We start from the raw sequence: 25107 nt of genomic DNA, 5'->3' as shown, positions 1-25107 counted from the left end.
TATATTTCATGCCACAGGGACACTGAATACAGTATACTGTATTTTTTGTTAAACAATGAATAAAGGTATTAATCTTAATGGTAAGCCCAGTATCAGGTTGTGTAAATTCTTTAATGGGTAACAGGCATTTACAGGCTGCACAAGAGCCACATGGGTAGTTGCCATTTGGCAACTGACTTGAAAAAATATTACCTGGCTCATGGCTCTTACTGGTCAACTCACCAATATTCCTCCCACGTTTCCATGCAATCATTAAACCATTTTTACAATCTGGTAAATCTGAAACTAGGTGCCAGTGTTTAAACAAAATTCTTTGGATGTCCTTAGCATGCCCTGAAAATTCAAAGGAGCACACTAGTTTTTTCACTGACTCTCTCCTTTGATATTTTAATAAATCATTTCTGTTTTGTTCTGAGGCTCGTCTACGTGCATTTTTTATAACCAACTCTGGGTAACCTCTATCTTTTAAAGCATTTTCTAGACTGCTGCATGCCTGTTCACAAGTAATAGTTTTATAATTGATCCGTTTATGCCTAAGGAATTGTCCATAAGGCAAATTATTTTTTAAATGGAGAGGGTGGAAGCTATCATAGTGTAAAAGTGTGTTTCGATCTGTAGGTTTTTTATAAGTGGATGCTAATAATCTGCCTTCCTCATTAATTGTTATTAAAGTATCCAAAAATGGAATTTGCCCTTTATGGTGATCACCTGTAAACTTGATTGTTGGGTGCATGGAATTTGCCCAAACAAGGAAATCCTTGACTAATTCTTCCCTCAAAAAAACCATAAAGATATCATCCAGAAATCGTGCGTAAAAAGATATGCACTCAGCAAATGGATTTACTTCCTGATTGTATAACCATTGGTTTTCAATGTCTATCATAAACAAATTGGCAATGGTAGGGGCCACGGCTGATCCCATCGCCACACCATGGATCTGCAAATAAAGCTTATCTTGAAATTCAAAACAATTATTCTCAAAAACAATATCCAATAAATCTAAAAGAAAATGAGAAGGTGGTAATTTAACCTTTCTACTCTCTAACAATGAGCCTCTTGTGGCGCAGAGTGGTAAGGCAGCCGTCTGACAGCTTTGCCCATAAGGCTGGGAGTTCAATCCCAGCAGCCGGCTCAAGGTTGACTCAGCCTTCCATCCTTCCGAGGTCGGTAAAATGAGTACCCAGCTTGCTGGGGGGTAAACGGTAATGACTGGGGAAGGCACTGGCAAACCACCCCGTATTGAGTCTGCCAAGAAAACGCTAGAGGGCGTCACCCCAAGGGTCAGACATGACTCGGTGCTTGCACAGGGGATACCTTTACCTTTACCTTTACTCTCTAACAAATTGTGAATGACATCCTAGCTTCATCTAAAGGTATATTGGTATAAAGGGCTGTGACATCCATTGTAAGTAAAATGGAGTCTTTTGGTACAACACATTCCTCAATGAGGTTTATGAAATGAGTAGTATCTTTAATTAGTCTGTTTGACTTTGGAAAATTAGTTTGTATGTGATGATCCAAAAATGTGGAAATTGGTTCTAAAAATGAATTGCATTGAGAAACTATAGGTCTACCTGTGGGAGGTCTGGTTGCTTTGTGAATCTTAGGTAATATATATATGTGTGGAATACGTGGAAAGGGAATGCTATTACATCTTCAACTTAAGGACAATGCAACCCTATGGGTTAAATATGGACTTTGATTTATCCTGCTTTTTGTAAAGATACCTTCTGAAATTTGTTAAATGTGTAACATTGGAACCTATATGTATTCAGACTATAACATGACTTATGTCCCTTTAAGTTGCATAGTAAGTTTTTTTGCTGACTCAGATGCTCAGCAAAATAAATGAACACAGCTGAAGCAGACAATTTGAGATCAAGAGCTCACAGCCTTGACTCTCCATGATACAGGAGCGTTTGCCTAAAAACATTAACAAGGACGGTAAGATATGAATGTGGAGGCTTTTGGCATTATACGACCTGCTCTAACAGTTACTTTCATGTTATACATAGCACTCTTTGTGAATATATTTAACTCAATTATGTGGGGATATGGATATTTTTGTACATTTCTGATGATGATTATTATTTGTTATATGTTATACTAATAAGGACATTTGTTTATGTAGGACTCACTGCCACTGACGAAAGATTGAAAACGGAAAACAAATCTAGAGACCGTTCTGGCAGAGTCGAAGCCTGAATAAATAATATAAGAGACTCTTTATCTTTTCAAGCTTTATTAAGCCACTGGATAGATTCTGTTTTTCTTTTGTCACTAATTTGGAATCGTCCGTTTTTCGTGTAACTGTAATTCAGACTGACAGACAAAATGCCCAAGGACAGAATATAGTGGAGCATCAATCTCTTTCTTATAAAATTCTTTATGAATCTCATAGGGCTATTGTTGATATGGGAATTCAAAGTTTTTCTGTACAAGGCATGTGTGAGTCCCACAATGAATGTCTTACAATGAATGTTGCATCTGAAGGTACCTATATACCTGATCAACTTTATGGGTCTGGGCAGTCTGCTATCCCTGAGGTTCAAATCGTTCTTCCCCAAGCTGCTTTGACTGTTGTCTCAGAGGCAGCTCTGCATGCTTTTCAAAAGGTTCCTATCTCTGGAAAGTCCACCTTTTCTTTTCCTAAAGTTAGGCAAAAAGTCTTTGAACTCTTTCTTGATTTCATCAAGCACCTTACAGAGGCACAGATCAATAATCCGGAAGCCCAAGCTGAATTGCTCAAGAAATTAGCTAAAGAAAACTGTATTTCAGAAAGCAGGTGCATTATTCAGGGTTTGGGCCGTGATCCAGATATTGCAGGCATGATAAAATCTCCCTGGGATGTTGGCATAGATTACTACCAAGCTATTCTTCTTGACTCAGGGTAAAGCCCTGGGGAATATCGTCCCCCCTCCAGATGCTTGCAAAGGTTTTTATCAGGTATCACTAATTCTTAGTCACTGACTTTATTAAAAATTTCTGTTCCTCTTACAAAGTATGCATTTTCTCTAGTTTATCAGCTTTCTTCTCTTCTACAATGTGCTTTGGAAAGATTTTGTGGAATAGGCTTTTTTCCATCTCTCTACAGATTTCTACGGTCTTGTTCTTATAAGCAAGCATTTTAAAAGCTATATGCATTAAACCACAATCTGCATTAGTATTTTAGGATACTTGCTTGAGCACCCTCACCATCTGAGGTTAGATGAGTGGCAGCCTGAGAAAGGATCTTCTCAGTTGTGACATCAACATGATGGTATTCCATTCTCAAAGAGATTTGCTTGTTTCTCTCAATCACTGCCATATGCCAGTGGATTAAAACTGAACTGTTATATTTGGCTTTCCCTAAATGACCCCTCTTTTCTTATTTGTGTGCTTTATATGTTTCTGTGTTTTACTCAGTTGCTTTCAATTGACATAAAATGTATTTCAAAAAATGTTTTAATGGTTTTGATGATTAGCCACCTAAGGAAATTTTCAAATTTTAAATTTGACTGTAATTGGTAGAGCCTCCAACTGCAGCAGCAGGAGTGCTGTTTATCAATTTGGAATCAGGTTCTCTCTTTCCAGTTCCTATGCTAGGTGCTTAATTAGAAATTTGAACAACCTGATGAGTCATGTCTTGCTCTCTCCCCCATCACCCACTAATCTGCATAACTAAAAGGATTTACAAAACACAGGAATGATCCTTTGTTTACAGCCCAGGAAGAACTTTAGCTTTTGTTTACTGACCCCCACTTCAAAGAAGAAGGGGGGAGTGAAGTTCTGTCTTAAGACCTTCTGGTTAGCAGTTGGAAGTGTATTCATTGAAAAGCTATTATGACTCAAAGTAGAGCTTCCTTAATCAAAGGCTGTCTATCTGTGTAACATTCACATTTAGGAAAATACCTGGGTGGAATGCATGCATGTGCTGATATCATATTGGCATTCTAAAACATGGAATTAAGAAATTCTTCATGATTCGAGACAAACTTTTGTTCTGCTAGTTTTTCTTGGTATTTTGAAGATGTCCCAGATCCTTCTCATGTTTCTTTGTATTGCAAAACTTCTTCGTTAGATTGACACCTCTCACCCTCGTTGCCTTACAGCAACTTCTAGACACGATTACTTGGTTGTGCTCCTCTTTCCCTCTCATCTCCTTATTCTTGGGAAAGCCCCTGGGGATCTTATTGTCCGTACTCCAGAAACTAGATGTGCCTTTGATCAAGTTTCACGCTTAGTGTGTCAGACTTTTGTTGATTGTATCCTTCCATTATATCAAGGCTTTCAATTACTGCTATTTTCTAGAATGGTTTCTGCCCACACACTCCAAGTGGCACTCACACCTTGCTGCCAGACCGCTTAGCTCATCTCATCTTTGGGTCATGAGCGTGTCCTTATATGTGGTGCCCGTGGCCTGATCAGCATTGTCGTTCCTTTGACAAAGCAAGTCTTTTCTCCCACTCCCTTGGCCAACGCCCCTACCACTTTTTGGATGGAGGCAAAACTAGGGGAGCAGTTGTTTTTCAAACTCCTGCTGGCGCTTGGCAAATCACTCCTTTAAAACACTTCTTTTAAAATTAATTGAAAAGAGCGGGCATCCCCCTACCCACCAATGGGCAACAAGCTTGGTCTCTAAAGCCTTGTTTTTGTACAATTACTTACATTTGTTGCCTCTTTTGGGCTCTAATGTTGCCCCAACATCTGCCCTGGTCATCACTTTCGTGCCCATCCTGTGTTTACTTTATCAAAGGTCTTTTACAGATTGCTGCCGGACTGGTATACTTGGCACAGTCTGGTGCCATTGCTAACCTGGGGGGAAAGGGTATGTTTCTGTTCTGTCACCTATAGGTCCAGTATGGATTTCTGCTACAGCAATCCTCTGCCTGCGTTTCCTGTGGATGTTGCGGCCTGCTGCTCTGCGCTTTCTGCCCCAGCTCACCTGCTGGTGAACTTCTGATGCTTGCTGTTTAGCCCAGCTCCTGCTCTATGACACCCTGGTTTATTGTCTGCACCGCCTCTTCCCCTGCCATTTCAGTCACAAAGGGGGGAGGAAAGGTCAACTTGTATGCTGAACCCGGACCTGCACACATCTCTAGCTATTGGTTTGTTTCCACAACCACTTACCAGTGGCTCTCTCTCTCAAAAAGGATCCTTCAACCAAGTTTTTTTTCCACCCCCATGGAGGAACCACATTTACCCTTTTCTGTGTGTTTGCAAACAACACCCAGCAATATCTTATAACAGTAACAAAATATATATGTCCAAGGAATTAAGCCCGCAGTGGTTTAAATACAGTGGGTGCTAGTTGGGGGATAACGTGGCCGATGGAGGCTGTTGGATGGGCCCTGGCTTGGAGGGGTGGTGGCTGTCGGTCTGGGCCCCCCCTCCCCATCCTGGAGACTCACCGGGTCCCGGGCAGGCGGCAGCGTGCAGGAGCGTAGTTGGGCAGCGGGAGGGCAGGCAGGTCAGGGCAGGCTGGGAAGGCTTGGCATGTCGGTCCAGCGGCAGCGGCTCCGTGGCGGCGCTCCGTGCAGCGGCCCCATTTTGGGGCGGCCGCAGGAGGCGTTGGCGGGGCGCTGGGCGAGGAGCAGCTTCACGGCGTTTCCTGAGTCATGGCCGCCATCTTGTCTCCTTCGAATTGGCGGCGGCAGCGGCGAAGTCTTGTCGAAGTGTCGAAGCGTCTTGTTGTAGTGGGCACGGCAGCGGGGAATTCCGGGGCCAGGCGGGGAAGCAGCAGCGTGTAAGTGGGGGTTTGAGGGTGGGAAGGGCGCGGGCATCGGCGGAATATGCCGCCTGCATTCAGCAAACATTACGCTACATTTATCGCATGCGGAAATGCCCCCTTCGCGTGCCTCCCAATTGACCACTTGGCCCTGGATTAGCACTCTGAGTTGCAAATCAGAAGCCGCTTCGTGGCTCCTGATTCGCTCCTCAGAGTTTTTATCCCAGATATATATATCTCAACATCTTCAACTGCTGGACCGATTGCTCATCTTCATCAATCCTCGTGTTCAACTATCCAAGGAATCTCAAGCTTTTATCCCACCTTTACCAAAGGGACAAGGGGGGGGGGGAGTTTTTCAAACTATATTGTCTCAAATGTACTATGCCATGGCAGTTATGTACTTTGATTCATTGTCTGTATTCCAAATTGTATTGTGCCGCGTATTTTAACTCACTGTCTATTGCATTGTGCCTGTATCAGTTTTTCCCACAGTTTAGCTAGCCTTGAAAAAAACAAAAAAGGGGAGTGGCCCTCTCCCTCCCGGAGGACCAGCTTGAGAAATCCCCAGAAAATTTTGCGCCCTCTTCTGAGTGTTACCTTGGCCACAGCCCGTATTAATGCTTTTAATGTTACATGTGCACAAATGATCAATTGTACTCGTTCTAATTGTGTTAAGATTATAGGACCACGATTTAATTGTTCTGAAATGGTTAATATTTCTTATGCGTACAAATATACCATCCTCCCTTCTGGATGGTTTTGGTCTTGCCCTGGGTATACATTAATTACATTCCCACTAACATCAGTCACGCCACAACATGTTGTTTAAGCCGGCTCTCACTTATTCTGCCCCAAAAGAACACTCATTTGAGTGACCGACAAAGGCGAGGGGTGAAACTAGACCCAGATTGCGACAGTAACTTGCACCTCTTAAGTCGAGCAGAATACATTGCTTTGGCGTCCTCCCTGGTGGGAATTCCAGGACTTAACATAGTATATGGGGAAAACATTAACGCACTTGCGTGCTCAGCAGCCAAAGTTTGGAATGCCACTTCCACAGCTTTAGCCTTGGTGAACGAGGAGCAATCAGAGTTACGGCATGGACTTCTTCAAAATCGAGCAGCCATTGATTATCTCTTAATGCTACACCATTACGGGTGCGAAAGAGTGAGTGAAATGTGTTGTTTGAATTTGACTGATAACCACCACGCTATTCAAAGCCAGGTGCAAAAGCTAAAAAATCTAACCCAACAGATAACAATTGATGTGGGGTTTCAAGGTGTGTGGGACTGGCTCACGTCTTGGCTTCCCGATCTAGCCTGGGTGAAAACATTGTTTATGTATTCCTGTGTCGTGGTTAGTGTCTTGGTTCTTGGCTGCTGTCTGGTGCAATGTATTCCTAACCTCTTGTCCCTGTGCCTAAAGGGTCGGGATAATTCGCGAAAACAGGTTCTTTATGCTTACAAGCTCTTGCAAAACATAAAAGGGGGAGATGTAGGTGCACTTTGGACTCATTACCTGGGATTGGCAAACCATCCCAGGATATAGTGTCTCCACACTGCACTTTTGCCCTAAACAGAGCACGTAGTAAACAAACCATATCAGGCCATATGATATCATGGGTGGATGCGGGGCCAGTCCCCATGTCCACATGACATTGCCGACATTCTGGCCCCCTCCAAGGCCTGCTGTGGATTGGGCCCTCATTTGGCGCATGTGAAGGGAATGTGGGGGACTCTGCATTCCTCTTTCAAGCTGCAGGGGCCAAGCTGTCCCGTGGCAGGCCCGGGTGCATGGGAAGAGCTGGGCCCACCCGACGTGACAGAACCTGTCCGCCATGGCTGCTGCCCACAGGGTTTACACATTTCAGTGCTGAAGCCAATCCTGCACGGAAATGTGTCCTCCATGGGACACAGAAAACAGAGTAGCGTGCAGCTACGCAGCTATGTACTGCCGGCGGCCTGGAATGGTACCGCTGGCCCAGAATCAACCTTTGAGACTCCTTTCGGTAGTGAAAAGTGGGGTGTAAAAACCAAGCCTTCTTCTTCACTTTCAATATAATATCAGTACAATAATTTTAACGATACAGCAATGCAGTGTTCTCTTCCAATCAAGCTCCTTTGATCTTTTTATATAATATTTGTTTTATTTTTATACGAAAAGGAGAAAAAGACACAGGGATAGAATGTCAGGTACAGAAGGGGAAAGGTAGTGGGAGGTTCATGATTTTTTCCCTTTATAGTCCTTAAGTGACAACACATTGTTCTTTATGAATCCTAGCACTTTAGTAGACATTCCCACCAGAGTTGTGTGCGGCGGCGGCCAAACTGACCATTCCAGGCGGATGTAGCTGGCTGCGTCGGCCTGGAACAGCCAATTCGGACACCACCACAACCCTACCATTGCTGAATCTCTTCTGATAACTCTTCATTTAAAATCCGACATTTTACCCAGCACTTTATGGGTGATATATCTTTTCCCTCTTAATAAAACAGTAAGGGGTGTTTGGGTGGGCTCAGTCCGTGATGGGGAGGGGCAACAATTGGTCCCATGGCCTTGGACTGACAAGTGGAGGGGCCAATCGGAAGGCGCAAAGCGCCTTCCAATTGGCCCCTTACCAGGACAGACCAAAATTCCACCCAGACAGGGGCAATCTGAAGCGCTCCCCCTCCCCTCCCTTCCTTCAGGCCTGCTGCGAAGGAACCTCTGACAGCCCCTGACTGAGGGGAGGGAGGCCTTTCCAAGAGCAACGCAGGGGAGCCTGAGGGCCTTCCTTTTGAGGGGGGGGGGCTTTCCCCTTCTGCCAAACAGTTGGCTGACAGGGAGGCCACAGAAAAGCCCCTTCTCACTTAAAATACTGCTCTGGCCGGAGGTTAGACACAGCCAAGCCATGTGTCTTTCTTCTTTGCAACTCTCTGCAGATTTAGGCCACTGCACAGCATTATTCTGCAGAGGAAACTGGCTCTTTTGTCTCCTGTTTCATCTGCACAACAACCCTGTGCAGTAGGCCTCAAGTCTTTCAATTCAACAACAACAACCTGTGTGGGAGGCCTTAAATGTTTCTTCTCCACCACAACCCTGTCCAAAGTAGCCCTTTCTGCCTGGGGAGCTGATCTTTATACTCTGCAGGTGAGCTGTAATTCCAGGAGCTCTCCAGGCCCCACCTGGAGGTTGGCTACCCCTGAGTTGGAAATATTCCTGGAGCTTTGGAGGTGGGACTTCAAAATCGTACAGTGCCTCAGAGTCCAGCCTTCAAAGGAGCCATTTTTGCCTGCAGTTGGTAGGGAGTGGTGCAGGAGTGTCCCTCCTGGGCTATGGGCTGTGGCCAGCCCTTATCAGCAACTGTTTGTATTCTGGGGCACAGACAGGCAGACCAGCATCAGTCCTGTGAGTCTGGAAAGTGCAGGAAGATCTAAATAAATACTTACAGCCTGAAACTGTAAATAGGGAGAGGAAGAGGAAGGGAAGATGATTGGAAAATGCTTTGAGACACCTGAGGCCTGCTGGGTCACTGTGGCCCATTCCCAGTTCTTTCAGACCTCTCACAGCCCCAGACGAATGGAAAAGAGACGAATGGAAAAGGTGTTTGTAAACCGCTTTGAGACTTCTTTGGGTAGTAAGCAATGGGGTACAAAAATCCGTTCTTCTAAGGAGCAACTATGAAAGAAACATGTGGGCACATAACATTTTATCAACAGTGAAAACATGGAAAAGAAGGAACAGGGTGGACTCCTGTGTACTGTGACTACCCCATGTGTATTAGGGCAGAGGGGCATTTCGGTGTCTGTGGCCCAATTCACACAAGATGGGAAATGACACAGAACTGGGGGGAATTGGTTGCTATGTAATCTTCCCCTAAGAAGAGTCTCCAGTCTGATTTTCCCTTCACATATCTGAAGACATGGCTCTGGAAAGCTCATCTGTAACCACTATACCACAATTCCCAAAGGTCAGTCCTCTCCCACGCTCAACGAATATTCCACACCACAGGTTCTTGACACCCATATCTCCACACCCATGCCCTTACTTGCCACTCTGCCACCACAACCTCCCACACAACACACACATTCAACCCCATGCCCTTACAGACTGGACAACTCATCCCCTTCCTCTTCCCACTGCCAAGCTCTAGCGCCCGTTGTATTCTTGGATACAACGGGCTTTGCCCCTAGTCATCTATATAAAAAAAATAAAGCTCCTTTGATCTTGAGCCCTAAATTAGGAACTTTTATGTCCTTCAGGAAAATAGACAAAGATATACTTGGCTACAGCTAACATAATTCTTAGGTCTCTATCCACCAACAACTAGGGGACCATAGTGTCTTTTACTGTGATCAAAGGTAATTTAGTTAAAATAGGGGCAATCCATAAGTCGTGGTAAGGGTTATAGTGAGGGCATTTCAATATCATATGAGATAGGGCAGGAGTAGTCTAACTGCGGCCCTCTAGATGTCCATGGACTTCAGTTCCCATGAGCCCCTGCCAGCATTCGCTGGCAGGGCTTATGGGAATTGTAGCCCATGGACATCTGGAGTGCCGCAGTTTGACTACCCCTGAGATAGGGTGTCATGCAATCTGGTCTGAAGTGGATCGGTTTGGGGCAGTCTTAATCAACCCCCGCCACTGAAAAAGCCGGAGCTGAAGGGGCCTGCTTCGACACCAAGGTGACCACCTTGGCACCCGCTTTGGAATGATGGTTAATGGAACAGCACTTACCTTCCTCAGACAGATGAGCTCTGGTGTGCTACTGCCCCACCACGCTGTGCCCCAACGCAGCTTTCTTGCCCCACTCCGCCGTGCCATGCCCACTGCAGCTGTCTTGCCCTGCAGTGCACTGCCAAAGCTCTGTGCCCCACCACAGCTGTCTCACCCACCCCCGCCCCCGCTCCGCTGTGCCCCTCCTGGCCCCGCCACGTTGCCTTTTTCCTTTGGCGCCTTGGCTGAAGTTCTTCAGCCGCTTTGGCTGAGGCAAAGCAGTCCGAGGCAGCTTCGGCTGAAGCAGGTGCAGTCCGAGGTGGCCTTGGCCGAAGCAGTCCGGATCAGGACCGCTGTGCGTAACCTGAGTGTCCACCTTTTTCATATCACATTGGCAGTGCCTATTGGAAGAAGGCAGGTTAGAAGAATATCTCCCATATAATACTGCCAAAGGGGGAGCATTTAGGTGTGCGAGCAGAAATACTCTTTGGTAGCAAGAGACTGTCAAATTTCTAATATAAAGTGGGATAAGTGAGGATGGAAATATGCCAAAGAACTGGGGGGTCAGTTCCTGTGTGTATATATATATATATACCATAATAAGTTGTTAATCAAGAATGATGAGTCCTGTTTACTATCTAATCCTTGGCAAGCCAGAGGAAAAATTCTCGATCATACACACTGAACAGGATTCCGGTATAAGCAAAGCCTCTTTGATAACTTTCTTCGGCAGCATTAACTTAAAGATTAAAAACAGCAACATTAGACAAATGAATATCAAACCACCTCCTTATGCATAGAAAGATATGGTTGGATATGTTTATTCCTATCTCTTATGTTGCTGTTTTTATTCCTATCTCTAATATACAGGAATCCTGTACAGAGCATTTTTGCTCTGGCTTGCCAAGGATTGGATTATTTTATTTTATTACATTTCTGTGGAAGGTGGTTAATAAATAGGACTCATCACCCTTCATTGACAACATATTCTGTTTCCTCAAACAAGTACAGTATTTGCTGGCGTATAAGACTACTTTTACCCCCTGAAAAACATGCCTCCAAGTGGGGGGGTCGTCCTATACGCCGGGTGCACTTCAGTTGGGATAGACATGGCTGCCCATAGTGGCCCATAGTACTGTAATGCAATGTAACAAACTCTATATTTTGAGTGGAAATGTTGGGGGGTCGTCTTATACGCCCAGTCGTCTTATACGCCAGCAAATACGGTAGATCAACCTTTTTTGGTTGCTCCACTTGTTTGAAGAAATAGCTCTTTTATGCATTTCTTAATCATTAGTAGAGATTCATATTGTAAATACAGTGTTGTTAGCCTATACTAGTTTTCCCTGATGAAGAAGAAGAGTTGGTTCTTATATGCCACTTTTCTCTCCCCAAAGGAGTCTCAAAGCAGCTGATAGTCACCTTCCCTTTCCTCTCCCCACAACAGACACCCTGTGAGGGAGGGGAGGCTGAGAGAGCCCTTATATTACTGAAGAAGGAGAGTTGGTTCTTATATGTCGCTTTTCTCTGCCTGAAGGAGGCTCAAAGCGGCTTCCAGTCACCTTCCCTCTCCCCACAACAGACACCCTGTGAGGGAGGTAAGGTTGAGAGAGCCCCAATATTTATGTAATACAATAGTTTTACCTGATTTTTTCCCACTGGCCTTGGGCTTTGTTTTACCTGATTTTTCCCCATTGGCCTTGGGCTTTGTTTTACCTGATTTTTCCCCATTGGCCTTGGGCTTTTTTTATTATCTCCGATTCTCTGTTAGGAAGCCACATACCACTTCTGTTAAAAATAACCAATTACATCACATACACTCACACCAGCATTACAGTGAGGCTAAGGCAAGGTCTACAAAGTCTCCAAATTAGATACCTTTGGTAACCCCTTGTTGCTTCTAGGGGCCAGCAAGCTTTGTGGAACCTTAAGGGTTAAAAGATGCACTGGGGATCCCGAGCTGAGTGACACAAAGACCCAGGTCACCTGACATCAAGGCTATCTGGGAAAACTCTGAACCGGGAACACTGTAGCATTTTTTTAAGTGTTTGGAATCTCCCATTTAGTTGACTATTGAGAGTCTTACATTTTGAGCTAGTGAAGCAAAACCTTATTACTCCCCTATGAATTTGTCCATTCAAATAGATCTTTGTCAGATGAATAGTTTTAAATTGCCTGTATTTTGGGTAAAGGGAGGTGGTGACCATAGTCAGGGCATTTTCTGTGGAGGGTCCCCAAAGATCACCAATACACACACCATTCAAATGGTCTGGGTTGTGCCCTTCTTCAATTGTTGAATGCAAGTCAACTTCCTCGGTTTTGCTTCATTGTGTTTGGTGATTATAAACCTTGAATGTTTCTGCAGTTTCTGTTTCCAAATACTTTAAAGCAGGGGTAGTCAAACTGCGGCCCTCCAGATGTCCGTGGACTACAATTCCCAGGAGTCCCTGCCAGCGAATTGTAGTCCACGGACATCTGGAGGGCCGCAGTTTGACTACCCCTGCTTTAAAGCATGTTTTGATCATCTCTTGCACGCCAGAATTTTAATTAACAGGGCCTAGCGGAGGAATAGAGTAGAGGACAGGAAGGCCTGGAGGATCATTGTCCATGGGGTCGCGATGGGTCGGACTCGACTTCGCACATAACAACAAGCGGAGGAATAGCAGGTAGCAACCAACATCCCTCTATTGTGCCTGTCTTTCGGGCCAGCTGGGACCTTCTTGAACAACTGGCACTTGACTTTCAAGATCGGCCTTACAAAAATTCACAGTTATATGAGCAGTTTTGGGACAGAAGCTGATAAAGCTGATAAGGTTGAGGCTGGCATGGCAAGAAGATCCGGTGCTAAGTGGCATTAAGTGATATTAAATCATCTGTCCTCCCTCTTCTCACTCCTCTGTGCAGGTCTTATTGGGGGGGGGGGTTAGGAGGTTGAATACCCCCATGTCTTTTGGGATATCGATTCTGTTGTATGGTTTTTATGTCCTAGAGTGTTTTAATGGGGTTCTATGGACAAATTGTACCCCGTCACAAGCCGGTTTCGGGAGAGGTGGGTAATAAGTCTAAATAATAAATAAAGTAGAATAAATAAAGTAGAATAAACCAAACTATGAATAATTTGCTCTGGTTTAATGATGCCTGCAGTTCTGCTGTGTGAAACAGACACCCTCAATCTGCTGGTAGCACCGGACATAATGGGCATCCTCTCATTGTATAAAAAGTAGCAACAGATATGCAACAATACAACTGGTGTGAATGAAACAGAACACAGTCTTCAGGGGTCAAAAAGCCAGAGTCAGTCAAACTGTGCGATCATGACCTCGTGTTGATAATTTCACCACTCACCAAACCCCCTGCTTCATCTTCCATTAACATTTCTGTCATTATCTAAAAATTCAGGTCAGAAGTGTGGGGTTCTTCATCTTGGAACATGTATGATCTGTAGTGGACCATAAAATGACTATCCTGGGGAGGAGAGATGTTAGAATAGGAACTTCCTGGAATAGGAACTTCCTGGAATCTCTTTGGAGAGTTCCTGTTCCTCTGAGCACTCTTCCTCCATGTCTGCCAACATAACAGATTGAATGAACAGAGCAGGGCAGGCAGAAATCTCTCTTTTCCTGTACAAAGTTATTTCTCTTTAGAAAATAACCATTTTATTCTCTAAGCAGGCTGATGTGCTGCTCCTTTGCATAGAATCATAGAATCATAGAGTTGGAAGGGACCTCTTGGGTCATCTAGTCCAACCCCCTGCACTGTGCAGGACACTCACAACCCTCTCGCTCATCCCCTGTCACCTGCCACCCCCTTGAACCTTCACAGCATCAGCCTCTCCATCAGATGGCTATCTAGCCTCTGTTTAAAAATCTCCAAAGATGGAGAACCCACCACCTCGTGAGGAAGCCTGTTCCACTGAGATACCGCTCCATCAGGAACTTCTTCCGGAAATTTCTTTTGAATTAATTTCATCCCCTTGGCATATTTAAGCTCTGCCAACACTTCTTGACCTCAATACCCAATATCCAGAGAAGACAGCTGCTTAACCGACATGGTATATGATCTCAAAAAACATACAATCTTAACCTCATTTGAACCACTTGCTCAGTTCTGGCACCACTGTGTACAGAATAGGTTTGTTTTGTAAAGCTCGACATGCTTTGCAGTACTGAATATGCCAACCTGTTTCCCCAACGGGTTTCAGCCACGATCGCCAGCGGAAGTAACTCTGGTACCGCAGGTCATCTTTGTCCAGTTCTTGTAGAAAATGAGCCATTTCCTGTGCAGAGGGGAAGTCTTCAACATGGATAAAGGAGTCTGGGGGTATAAAGCGCTCATAGTTCTTCCGTGGTGGGCCGAGGACGATGGGAATGGCCATGGAGAGAAAGGCATTCTTCCAGACCTTCTCGGTGATGTAGTCTTCATGGATTGAGTTCTCAAAGGATAGGTAGAATTTATACTGGTTTAAAGTGGAATGGTGCTTGTCTCGAGGGAGAGGCAAGTGACGTTGTCCATAAACATCAACTGTTATGTACTTCTTCAGCTCCTGATAGTATTGTACCCGGCGGGAGCTTGGGTTCCAGTTGCTGACAACCCAAGCCACTAGCTTAGACTTGGCCGGGACGGTGACATTCTGCGGGTGATCGAGGACTTCCAGCCACCCGTAAGGGGTGAAGATGCCTGAGTCTCTCCGGTACGACATGGTGAGATTGAACTGGTTATCCATGAAACCCAGATTGGGGGAGTGGCTTGGAGACTCCAAATTAAACCAGATCCAGAGTTGGGAAGGCGGTCTTGGGTTTCGGGGGAGATTTTTGGAGTAACATACATCTCTGTGATGTACGACAACTGCATCAGCGTTGGGATACCAGCTTCTGTTGACAGTGAAACGGCAGTCTTCAATTTTAAATAGCGAAGAGCATTTGGGAAAGTTAAATGACTGCCCGAAGGGCCAAGTCCATAGCAGGATGGTGATCTCTGGGGGTCTTTTGTCTATAAGAGTACTTGTTTCAAGTTGTTGTGGAGGCTCTCGTGTGGGAGAAACGGCAAGTGAAGAGTCTGTTTGCCGGTTATTTCGGATGTAAGCAAAAAGCAGCATGCTTAGCATCAGCTGAAAGAACAGAAAGGGTAACAGTTTCTTGCAACTTGATGTTTGGGGCTCTTTCTTGAAATCCATGTTTGGGTCTGGAGGAACAAGACAGAGGGTAAAAGAAGAATTATTGTGTGTGCTCAGATTGTTCACATAATAGTCTACTCTGGTGACAGTCTCTAGGACCAGTGAACCTGAGGGACCACCTCTCTGCCTATACCTCTCAAAGACCCCTGTGCTCCACCACCTCCAACTGGCTAGTGATCCCTGGCCCCAAGGACCACAGCCTGACCGCATGCACTCGAAAGCTCACGCCTTGAATAAATCTTTGTTGGTCTTCAAGGTGCTCCTGGACTCTATTTTTGTTGTGCTGCTTCAGAGCAACATAGCAACCCCCTTGAATCTAAGCTGGAATGCATAAGAGAGAAGCAAAATGGGATCATCCCACCCCCCACCCCCCATCCGAAACCCTTTTTAGGAGTTTGTGAGGGCAGGATGACATTTGTTCCCCCACACAAACAGCATGGGTCAAGAAAGGGGACAAGCCCTGCCATCAGATTGCCTATCCAGGGGTAGTCAAACTGCGGCCCTCCAGATGTCCATGGACTACAATTCCCATGAGCCTCTGCCAGCATTTGCTGGCAGGACTTATGGGAATTGTAGTTCATGGACATCTGGAGGGCCACAGTTTGACTACCCCTGGCCTAGCCTCTTCCTGGCCTCTTCACCCCCGAATGATATTGGGGCCAGTTGGTCTGAGCGGCCTTCATTAGTCTTTTTTATGGCCCTGGCTTGGGCTCTTAAACACACTTTGCTAACTCTAAAGGGGGATCATTTCTTGGGCAGGCAGTCTCTTTGCAGGTCCTGATTCCCATGCTAAAGGACACAGCCTGGGCCTCACTAATCTCCCAGCTATGGGGGGAGATGGGGACAGTTAGAGTTTGTACTCTTTTGCTTTCTGTCACACTATCTATATTGATACTTTAACTTACTGTGTCTTTAGAATATCTTTTAGTACACCTTTCTTTTTACAATCATCTTGCCTCAGTGTGTTTATTGGCTCTCTGCAGCTGGTGGGACCTACCAGGGTTTGGAGGGGAACCCCCAAACCTCCCTTACAGAGTACTAAAAAAGAGAGATTTTCAAGCTATGGTTAAAACTCTTTCCACCCCCTGTGTCGGCCTTGTCCGCTGATGGAGAGAAAAGGCCCAGAACCTGACCGAGGGAACTATTAATTTATTTGCAGGCCCGAGCCGGACAGCAGCAGCATACACGGACGAGCACACGAGGAGGCAGCAGCCCCTTTTTCTCAAAGACAAGGACTGGGCCTGGCTGGCTGGCTGGCTTTCCTCGCTTTGTGTTAATGTATGCGGCCGTTGCAAAATGTGCATTTGTTCTGAGTGCTTCTTCCTGAAAGGAACTGAAGACCGTATATACTTACATGTCCAAAGTCAATATCACTGAGCTCTCTTTAGTTGTAAACTTGTTACATTTATGATAACTGTTTTGTTATATTGAAACTGTTTAACGCCTTGAATGTTTGTTGAACTTTAGGAGCAATTTCACATTTCACCAAGCCATAAAGGTGCTGTCATTTATTGATCTGAACCCTCCCCATTAGAAAAGGTCACACTGATTTAGTGTACAACCATTTCACTTCTGAGCCTAAAACTGACTTCAGGGCAGTGCCACAAACCTAGGTGGTGGGTACAGTGATATGCAGGGGGGGGGGGGCGGAATCATGGAAAAAATGAATTTGCAAGATTGATTCCATGAGGCGGTCACTCTCATTTAGGTGGGCTGCTCAGCTATTGATTGCTGCCACAAAGAGATGGGCAATTCTAAAACCGTTTTTTTTGCAACCTCAGGCAGAAGTGCCTAAATATTTGTCAAACACCAGGTGGGAGACAAATGGAAAAACCACAGAACCTATTTTGGAAAGTTACGGAGCCATTCAGAAATCAGAATTGTTATTGAGTACTTGCGCAAGTTTGTAAAGTTCACTTCAGAGTCTTTAAAGCAAAATCTGAGAAGATTTTGATGAGTTTGAGCAACGAGTGAAAGCCACCTGACCAAATGTCCACTGCAGAGCTGTCACAAGAGTGACAAAGAGTAACGAAATGGCCAGGGCCTCTTCTGCATAATGGAAAAGCTGATGAAAACTCACTAAATACATTGTTGTTTTTCTGATCTCTGCACAAGAAAGTGAATTTACTCTGCAAAACTGATTTTGCTCTGCATGGTGAACTGCCTCTTCGGTGAACATCTTTTCAGCGTTGTTTCTGAAAGAGGCTTTTCACCGATTCATTTCTCTCCTGCAGGCCTGAGGCACTCTATTAGTCATGCAGAGAAGCTCCTTAGTTATGCAGATTAGTGACTGAATCATAGAATCATAGAGTTGGAAGGGGCCTTACGGGCCATCTAGTCCAACCCCCTGCTCAACGCAGGATCAGCCCTAAGCATCCTCAAGCATCCAAGAAAAGTGTGTATCCAACCTTTGCTTGAAGACTGCCAGTGAGGGGGAGCTCACCACCTCCTTAGGCAGCCTATTCCACTGCTGAACTACTCTGACTGTGAAAAATCTTTTCCTGATATCTAGCCTATATCGTTGTAGAGGTTTAAACCCATTACTGCGTGTCCTCTCCTCTGCAGCCAGCAGAAACAGCATCCTGCCCTCCTCCAAGTGACAACCTTTCAAATACTTAAAGAGGGCTATCATGTCCCCTCTCAACCTCCTTTTCTCCAGGCTGAACATTCCCAAGTCCCTCAACCTATCTTCATAGGGCTTGGTCCCTTGGCCCCAGATCATCTTCGTCGCTCTCCTCTGTACCCTTTCAATTTTATCTACGTCCTTCTTGAAGTGAGGCCTCCAGAACTGCACTCCAGGTGTGGTCTGACCAGTGCCGTATACAATGGGATTTTGATGTGATGCCCCTGTTGATACAGCCCAAAATGGCATTTGCCTTTTTTACCGCTGCATCACACTGCCTGCTCATGTTTAGTTTACAATCCACAAGTACCCCAAGGTCTCGTTCACACACAGTGCTACCTAGAAGCGTATCCCCTATCCAGTAGGCATGCTTTTCATTTTTCTGACCCAGATGCAGAACTTTACACTTATCTTTATTAAATTGCATCTTGTTCTCGTTTGCCCATTTTTCCATTGTGTTCAGATCTCGTTGAACTCTGTCTCTATCTTCCGGAGTATTTGCCAGTCCTCCCAATTTGGTGTCATCTGCAAACTTGATGAGTAGTCCCTCCACCCCTCCAGAGACACATTTAGGGTAAAATCCTTTATTCCTATACTAGATGCACTTCAAGAGCTACTGTGTACAATGATGCTGCATGGATGTTTTCCTTTTTTACTAACCTGGCAGCACCTAAGAAATTAATTCAGCAGGGTGCTGAACTGTTGGGGGAAGCATACCCAGGAGATGTTGAGCTGAAACTGACTGACACACTTTTACATTTTTACTTGTACGTGAGACAAAGCTATAGGCATACAGAAGACTACTCTGTCTCATATAGACCTTTATCAAATTATATACCAGGAAGAAAAATTGAGACGGTCTTCTCTAATGTGAATGGTCACTAACCACTTGGGGGAGAGGTCTTTTTCAGACTCAAAAGGATTAAACATTAATAAAGGGCCACAATGTCTCAAGAGAGGTGGTCTGCATGGAGTCTTCTGTGCATGGAAAGTGACAAATGGAGACGAACCAATTTTGATGATCTTTTGGATGATTTTGCTATGAGGAAGGTTAGAAAAAAAATGTTTTTAGAAGAAGAATTGGTTCTTATATGCCGCTTTTCTCTACCTGAAGGAGTCTCAAAGCGGCTTATATTCACCTCCCCTTTCCTCTCCCCACAACAGACACCCTGTGGGGTGGGTGAGGCTGAGAGAGCCCTGATATTACTGCTCGGTCCGAACAGCTTTATCAATGCTTTGGTGAGCCCAAGGTCACGTAGCTGGCTGCACGTGGGGGAGAAATGGGGAATCATACCCTGCTCGCCAGATTAGAAGTCCGCGCTCCTAACCACTACACCAAGCAGGTTCTCCACATGGCCACATGCTCCAGAGGCAACTGTGAGTATGGGCAATGGGCGGAGCAGTGGGCAGATAAAGAATCACAACCAGATTGCCAGGTCTGGGTTGGGAAATTCCTGGAGATTGTGGAGATGGAGCCTTTGCGGAGAGGAGGGTTCATGAAGTCACAGAATACACCTTCCAAGGCCACCATTTTCTCCATGAGAACCAAACTCTGCAGTCCGGAGATGAGTTGTAATTCTGGGAGATCTGCAGCTTCTACATCCCTAATACACAAGCAGGTGGGAGGCGTCTGGGTGGGAGGGAAGGAGGGCATGAGTGCCTAGCACTGGGCCGAAGAGGGGGCCGCTGGTCTCTCTCTTCTTAGGGCTGCAGAGAACCTGGAACTGGTGCTACTAGCAACTATTGCCTGGCTTGACCAGTGGCTGAGAAGAGAAAGAATTTCCCTGTCCTGTTACCCAAGATCCTTTCACTGGATGGAGAGGCTTCAGTGTGCCAAGAAATGCACTCAAGTGCTAACCAGTGGCCCCTCCCCACTCGTAAAGTGCCAAGTTCAAGTCAGGACCGATGACTTATCTCAGGCATGAATGCAAGGACGATGCCAAGACAATATGAAAGGAAACAGGCTTTCATCTTTGTTGGCTGGGTAAATATCTCCACTATTTACAGAGATCTTTCTAAATTCACGGATGTGTGCTGAGCTGGGTAGGGGTATATACAAAGGTTGAAGAATATGTGGTCTGTGTTCCAGAGATTGTTTGGAGGACACATGACTCTGCCATTGGGCACAAGCCAGGCAGGTATGGGGCTAAGGTTGCCAAAATCCAGGCAGGACCTGGAGATCTCCTGGAATTACAACTGATCTGCCCTGCTTGCCTTCTGCATTCACAGCTTAATTTCAGTTCTTACTTAATTGAAGTCAGTATCCCTTTAATCCACATCCTATTCCTGCACTCTGTTACCTACCTTCTTTCTCAGATTTTCTCCTCCAAATTGCAGAATTTAGTGCACGCTAATAAGAAAAACCAGATCACTGAGATTTGTTCTTCCTTTTGGAGGGGTGTGCTGTTGATTGATCTCTGCTGTTTGGTTTCTGGCAGGAGCAGTTGTGTTTACTTCCAATCTTTCCATTATTTGCGCTGCCTTCAGTTTGTCTCAGCTTCTGTGCTGTAAGTCATTTTTACTGCTTTATAAGCCCCCCTAAGTGTTGTGAGAAGCACTTGGCAGCATTAATGTCAGAAGTACAAATGAACCCTCCTTGCCTACAGCCACTTCCTTCTCTCTTCTTCCTCCCAACAAGTGCTCTAAACAGCTGGGGAGGGGGGATGCTTGCCAGAGCTGCCCTCTCTCTGCTCTTTACTCCTGCCTTTTCCCTCCCATCTTGGTAATTTCTTTTTCTAAAATGAATGGGATGAGTATTCCTTTCTTGAAAAAATTATTGTAAGGAGCCATTGCATTTCTCTCTTTTTTTCGGAGGGGAAAAAAACACAAGAGAGCATTCTGTATAGAACTTATAGCCTAAGCTGCAATGTTGCTGAGGAGGGGGGAGAGAGAGCCCACCAAGTAGCTGATGTGTGATCATCACCTGCTTGGTGGGCCCTTTAAATGCCTCCCCCCAGCCTTCCTTGGCAGCTGAGAATGTTCTCTCCTGCCTGAGAACGCTGTGGCAGGAAGCATTTAAAAGGCCTTGTTGTGCTGCTTCAGAGCCTTGTTAGAACAGGTTATTTATTTGTTTGTTTGTTTGTTTGTTTGTTTGATTTCTATACCGCCCTTCCATATGGCTCAGGGCGGTTTACATACAACATGGGGGATACATGGAACTAATTACAAATACAACAACAATCCAATAACGCAATTTCAGTGATCATAAACAATACAACAGGAACGGAACCCAGCCAAGGCCCCCCAGAGAGGACAGGCTGGTTCAGGTCATGGAGGGATGTCTGAGGGGGGACCTGTTGACGGTCTCAGGCAAATGCCTGGTGGAGGAGCTCCCTTTTGCAGGCCCTGCGGAATTTCGGGAGCTCAGGCAGGGCTCTGATCTCTTCAGGGAGCTCGTTCCACAAGGTAGGGGCCAGGACAGAGAAGGATCTGGCCCTCGTTGAAGACTGACATGCTTCTTTGGGGCCAGGGATCACTAGCGTAATGCTCTTTTGGGGGTATAGGTGGAGAGACGGTCTCTTAGGTAAACTGGACCCAGACTGCGCATGGCCTTGAAAGTAAGAACCAAAACCTTAAGCCTGATCCGCAATTCAATTGGAAGCCAGTTGAGTTGTTGAAGTACAGGTCGGATGTGAGATCTCCACAATTATCTAGGTCATTTTGCAACTGAATGTGCGGATTTACAATATACTCAATTTTTTTTCATTCTAATGAAGTTTTGCATTAAGTCCCTGGGGCCTTAAAGTCATATCATGCTTAAATTCTGTCTAAATTATTAATTTGTTTTTTTGGCATTACAAAATCTAGTTTGTCCCTTTTAGAGAAACTACAATCCAATTTTTTTCCATACAATACTTCAGGTTCCTGTGTGTCTCTAATGCCTGGATGCATATGGAGACAGTTAACATGAAAACTGAGTAAAGAATATTCATACAATCTGCCTTCCGTGGGCTTAAGATACTTTCTAGAAGCAGGTATGGAGGGGGAAAGAGCTTCTTGGGGGTTCTCCTAAGTCGGCTATGGGGTGGCAGCCATTTCCAACACTACAGCTGCTTTGGATGGTGACTGACAGATCAGGGCATCAATGGCGAGTCTTGTAAATTTGGATTTCTTGAGAAGTCAGCAGGTAAGGAAACAGGTGACCCTTGGCAAGCATGCTTGGCCTGCCATTTTTCATCCATCAACAGAGTTGTTAAAAAAATAAATAAAGGCTCTGTTTAATATTCTGTTGCTATAGGCACAACGTACTTGAGGTAAAGTGGGTTAGACGGGTGCAACTTTACTTTGGACTGGACGATTAGTAATTCCCACCCTCCCATTTCTCTCGTACTGGGGGTTGCTTTATAAATGGTTTGATAAAAATGCAAATGTTGTCCTTATTGATGATCTGTCAGGTGGGAAAACAACGATGGATTGAAACAATCAAGGCTACGATCTGATGTGTCAGAGGGTTGTTATGCGTACAATACATAATGGCACTTCTGTGTACTGCAAAGGAGTCTCTGAGAAGTCAATTTGGAAGGTTTCTTTCTTTGGAAAGGGATTATGTGATTATTTTGACGGGTTAAAACAGCTCACCGATGCAGCAAAACGTTCAAATAAGCTCTGCGGCCAAGCCTGTCTGGAAGTGCACGAGAGTCTCATTAGCAGATTTACCTGCGTCGCGACAGTCTAAGTCTGAGGAGGAGGCGGCAGGCTGCCTTTCCTTGGGTAAGTGAGCAACCTGAACGGCTGTGCGTGGAAATGAATGGTCAGGCTGGGGGGTTGGAAGCAGATCAATTCTTTCTGTTGATTAATTTCTCGTTATGAGAAGTGGGAAGCCAGCTGGGGGGGTGGGGTGGGGTACGCTTTTTCAAAACTAACGGATGCATTTTAAAGGCATTGTTTAATTGCAAACTGTTATTTTGCATAACCTTTCTGTGAACTGGCAAGTGAAAAACTTTTTGGGAGAACGAACCCAAAAATGTCTTTTTTGATTTACAAGGAAGATATCTGTAGCGACAGAGCTTTACCGCATTTCTAGTGTATGGCATTAATATATAGGAACAACCATTATACCGTATTTGCCGGCGTATAAGACGACTGGGCATATAAGACGACCCCCCAACATTTCCACTCAAAATATAGAGTTTGTGACATTACATTACAGTACTATGGGCCACTATGGGCAGCTCTATCTATCCCAACTGAAGTGCATCCGGCGTATAGGACGACCCCCCCACTTGGAGGCATGTTTTTCAGGGGGGGAAAAGTAGTCTTATACACCAGCAAATACTGTATATACCTATGTTATGTATTACCTAGGATAGTACAAGGTTGCTTTGGACAGACTTTAAAGGTAACTAGCTTCTCAAAAGCTCTTGGGGGATTTCTGCTTCTCCTTCTTTTTCTCTTTCGCTCTCGTTTCCTCTCCAAGAGTTCTTCTCTCCTCCCTTTTATCCCCACAACAACCTTGTAGAGCGGACTAGACTGAGAGAGAGTGGGTGGCTCCATGATAGAGTGGGGACTCGAACTGAGGTCTCCCTGACTCAACCAACACTCTGATTGCTAGACAACTTTGGCCAGCCATTATTGGAAACAAGGCACTGGGCTAAAGAAACCCTTGATTTGAACCAGCAGGGAAATCCTATGTGGATTTGAACTGAACGCCGGTTCTGAGGGGCACTGAGTGTATGTGCTTGCATTTATTCCTAGCCTCTTCCTCCACTCTCTGAACTTTTATGTTTTCCAATCCTACCAAGTCTACATTTTTCCATGGCAACTTCTGTGTGTAAGACACCTGCATCAGGTGTGGGGTCATGGCGTGGTGGTGGAGAAGCTGTTTTGAATGGATTTCTCAGCGTCTCCAGGGAACAGGCAGCCTGGAAGACCAAATGCCTGAGACTCTGGGGAGATTCTGCTGGTCTGAGTAGACAAGAATAACCTTGCCACCAAGTCTCCTTGGTATATTTTGGCATAAGCGCTCTGCCAAGCACCATCTCTACCCATGTCAGCCTAGACAAAAGAACAGAACAGAAAATATTTATCCAGTTTTCCAAGAGCTTATTTCCTGGCTCTCCCTAGCCCTTCTCTTGGGTCTCAACCACCAGAAGTCAGATCAAAAACGACTCACCTCCAACTTTGCCAAGGGGAATGGTGCTGGCACCTGCCTACAGGGCATCCAAGGTGGCATTGGGCAACCAGGAAATAGTGCAGATAGTTACACTGGGAATAAGCAAGGGACAGATGGCACTGCCCAATGAGCAATCGGCAACAAGGTGTATTTCTCAAAGAGCCTAAGCGTGATGTTCCTTCTAAATCTCCCGGATCTGCAAAGGCCCTGACGCATCTGCTTGGCGGTGAGCTAGATGACGTGGCCATCCCTTGACGAGGAAGGCACAAATGCCAGTCACCAAAGGAGTCGATCCCTCGCTCGACTTTGCAGGGTATCGCGGGTGGCAGGTGTGCAAAGAGTGATCCCACAGAGGCACTGGAAATCCAACGCATTGGACCTAGCTCCCTTCACATCTCTTGTTTAAAATTGAGGCCTGAGTCAGTGATTCTCGAGGGGAAAATACAGAAGACCATTCCCCACCCCACCCCAAACACAGTGCGTGGCTCCTTCTGCCGTCTGAGGCAGCTACATCAAGCAACGTGAGATGTGAAGGGAGAAGTGTTTGAATTGGTCTGCCCATGTTGGAGGGCGACAGCCTTGTTGCTTGCCCCCTGGTTTCTCCCTTCTCTCCATTCTGGCTGTCCAGTTCAGCTGCACCAGAGTGCGGCAGGAGCAGCATTTGGAATGAGGAATGGTTTCAACATCAGCCTCCATCCGGTCTGAAAACAGAATGACACTCCTTGAGCAAATGAATGATTAAAAGCCCGTCCTTGAAGAGCGACATTCACTTGCCCCATGAGAGGGCAAGAGGG

The 25107-nt window shown here is 45.5% G+C and overlaps 1 protein-coding gene and 2 long non-coding RNA genes across 4 annotated transcripts in view; 2 read left to right on the top strand and 1 right to left on the bottom strand.

Moving 5' to 3' along the window:
- The first annotated feature begins 237 nt into the window (after positions 1-237).
- LOC143834837 (uncharacterized) lies at positions 238-6417 on the top strand. The gene is made up of 2 exons (XR_013229907.1): positions 238-1944; positions 2132-6417. It is a non-coding gene; the product is annotated as an uncharacterized LOC143834837 (long non-coding RNA).
- A 6758-nt stretch (positions 6418-13175) lies between these two features.
- Positions 13176-24518, bottom strand: LOC143834835 (4-galactosyl-N-acetylglucosaminide 3-alpha-L-fucosyltransferase FUT6-like). The gene is made up of 2 exons (XM_077331676.1): positions 24314-24518; positions 13176-15586 (listed from the first exon to the last, which is right to left on the bottom strand). The coding sequence occupies exon 2, from the start codon at positions 15576-15578 to the stop codon at positions 14490-14492; it is 1089 nt and encodes a 362-aa protein (XP_077187791.1). The 5' UTR covers positions 15579-15586; positions 24314-24518; the 3' UTR covers positions 13176-14489.
- The window catches only part of LOC143834839 (uncharacterized), a 55477-nt gene continuing 52814 nt past the window's right edge, over positions 22445-25107 (top strand). The window contains exon 1 of one of the 2 annotated variants that reach the window (XR_013229910.1): positions 22445-22911. This is a non-coding gene — a long non-coding RNA (uncharacterized LOC143834839). The remainder of the gene's footprint in view (positions 22912-25107) is intronic. The other variant, XR_013229909.1, reaches the window with a different exon arrangement.

The sequence above is a fragment of the Paroedura picta genome, chromosome 4 (genome assembly GCF_049243985.1).
Source record: "Paroedura picta isolate Pp20150507F chromosome 4, Ppicta_v3.0, whole genome shotgun sequence".
Taxonomy (NCBI): Eukaryota; Metazoa; Chordata; class Lepidosauria; order Squamata; family Gekkonidae; genus Paroedura; species Paroedura picta.
Note: the sequence above shows the minus strand (reverse complement) of the source record. Positions and strands in the feature narration are given on the sequence as shown.

Bases quoted from the DNA above. Each gene is read 5' to 3' on its own strand.
- LOC143834835 (XM_077331676.1), bottom strand. From the start codon at position 15,578: ATGGATTTCAAGAAAGAGCCCCAAACATCAAGTTGCAAGAAACTGTTA.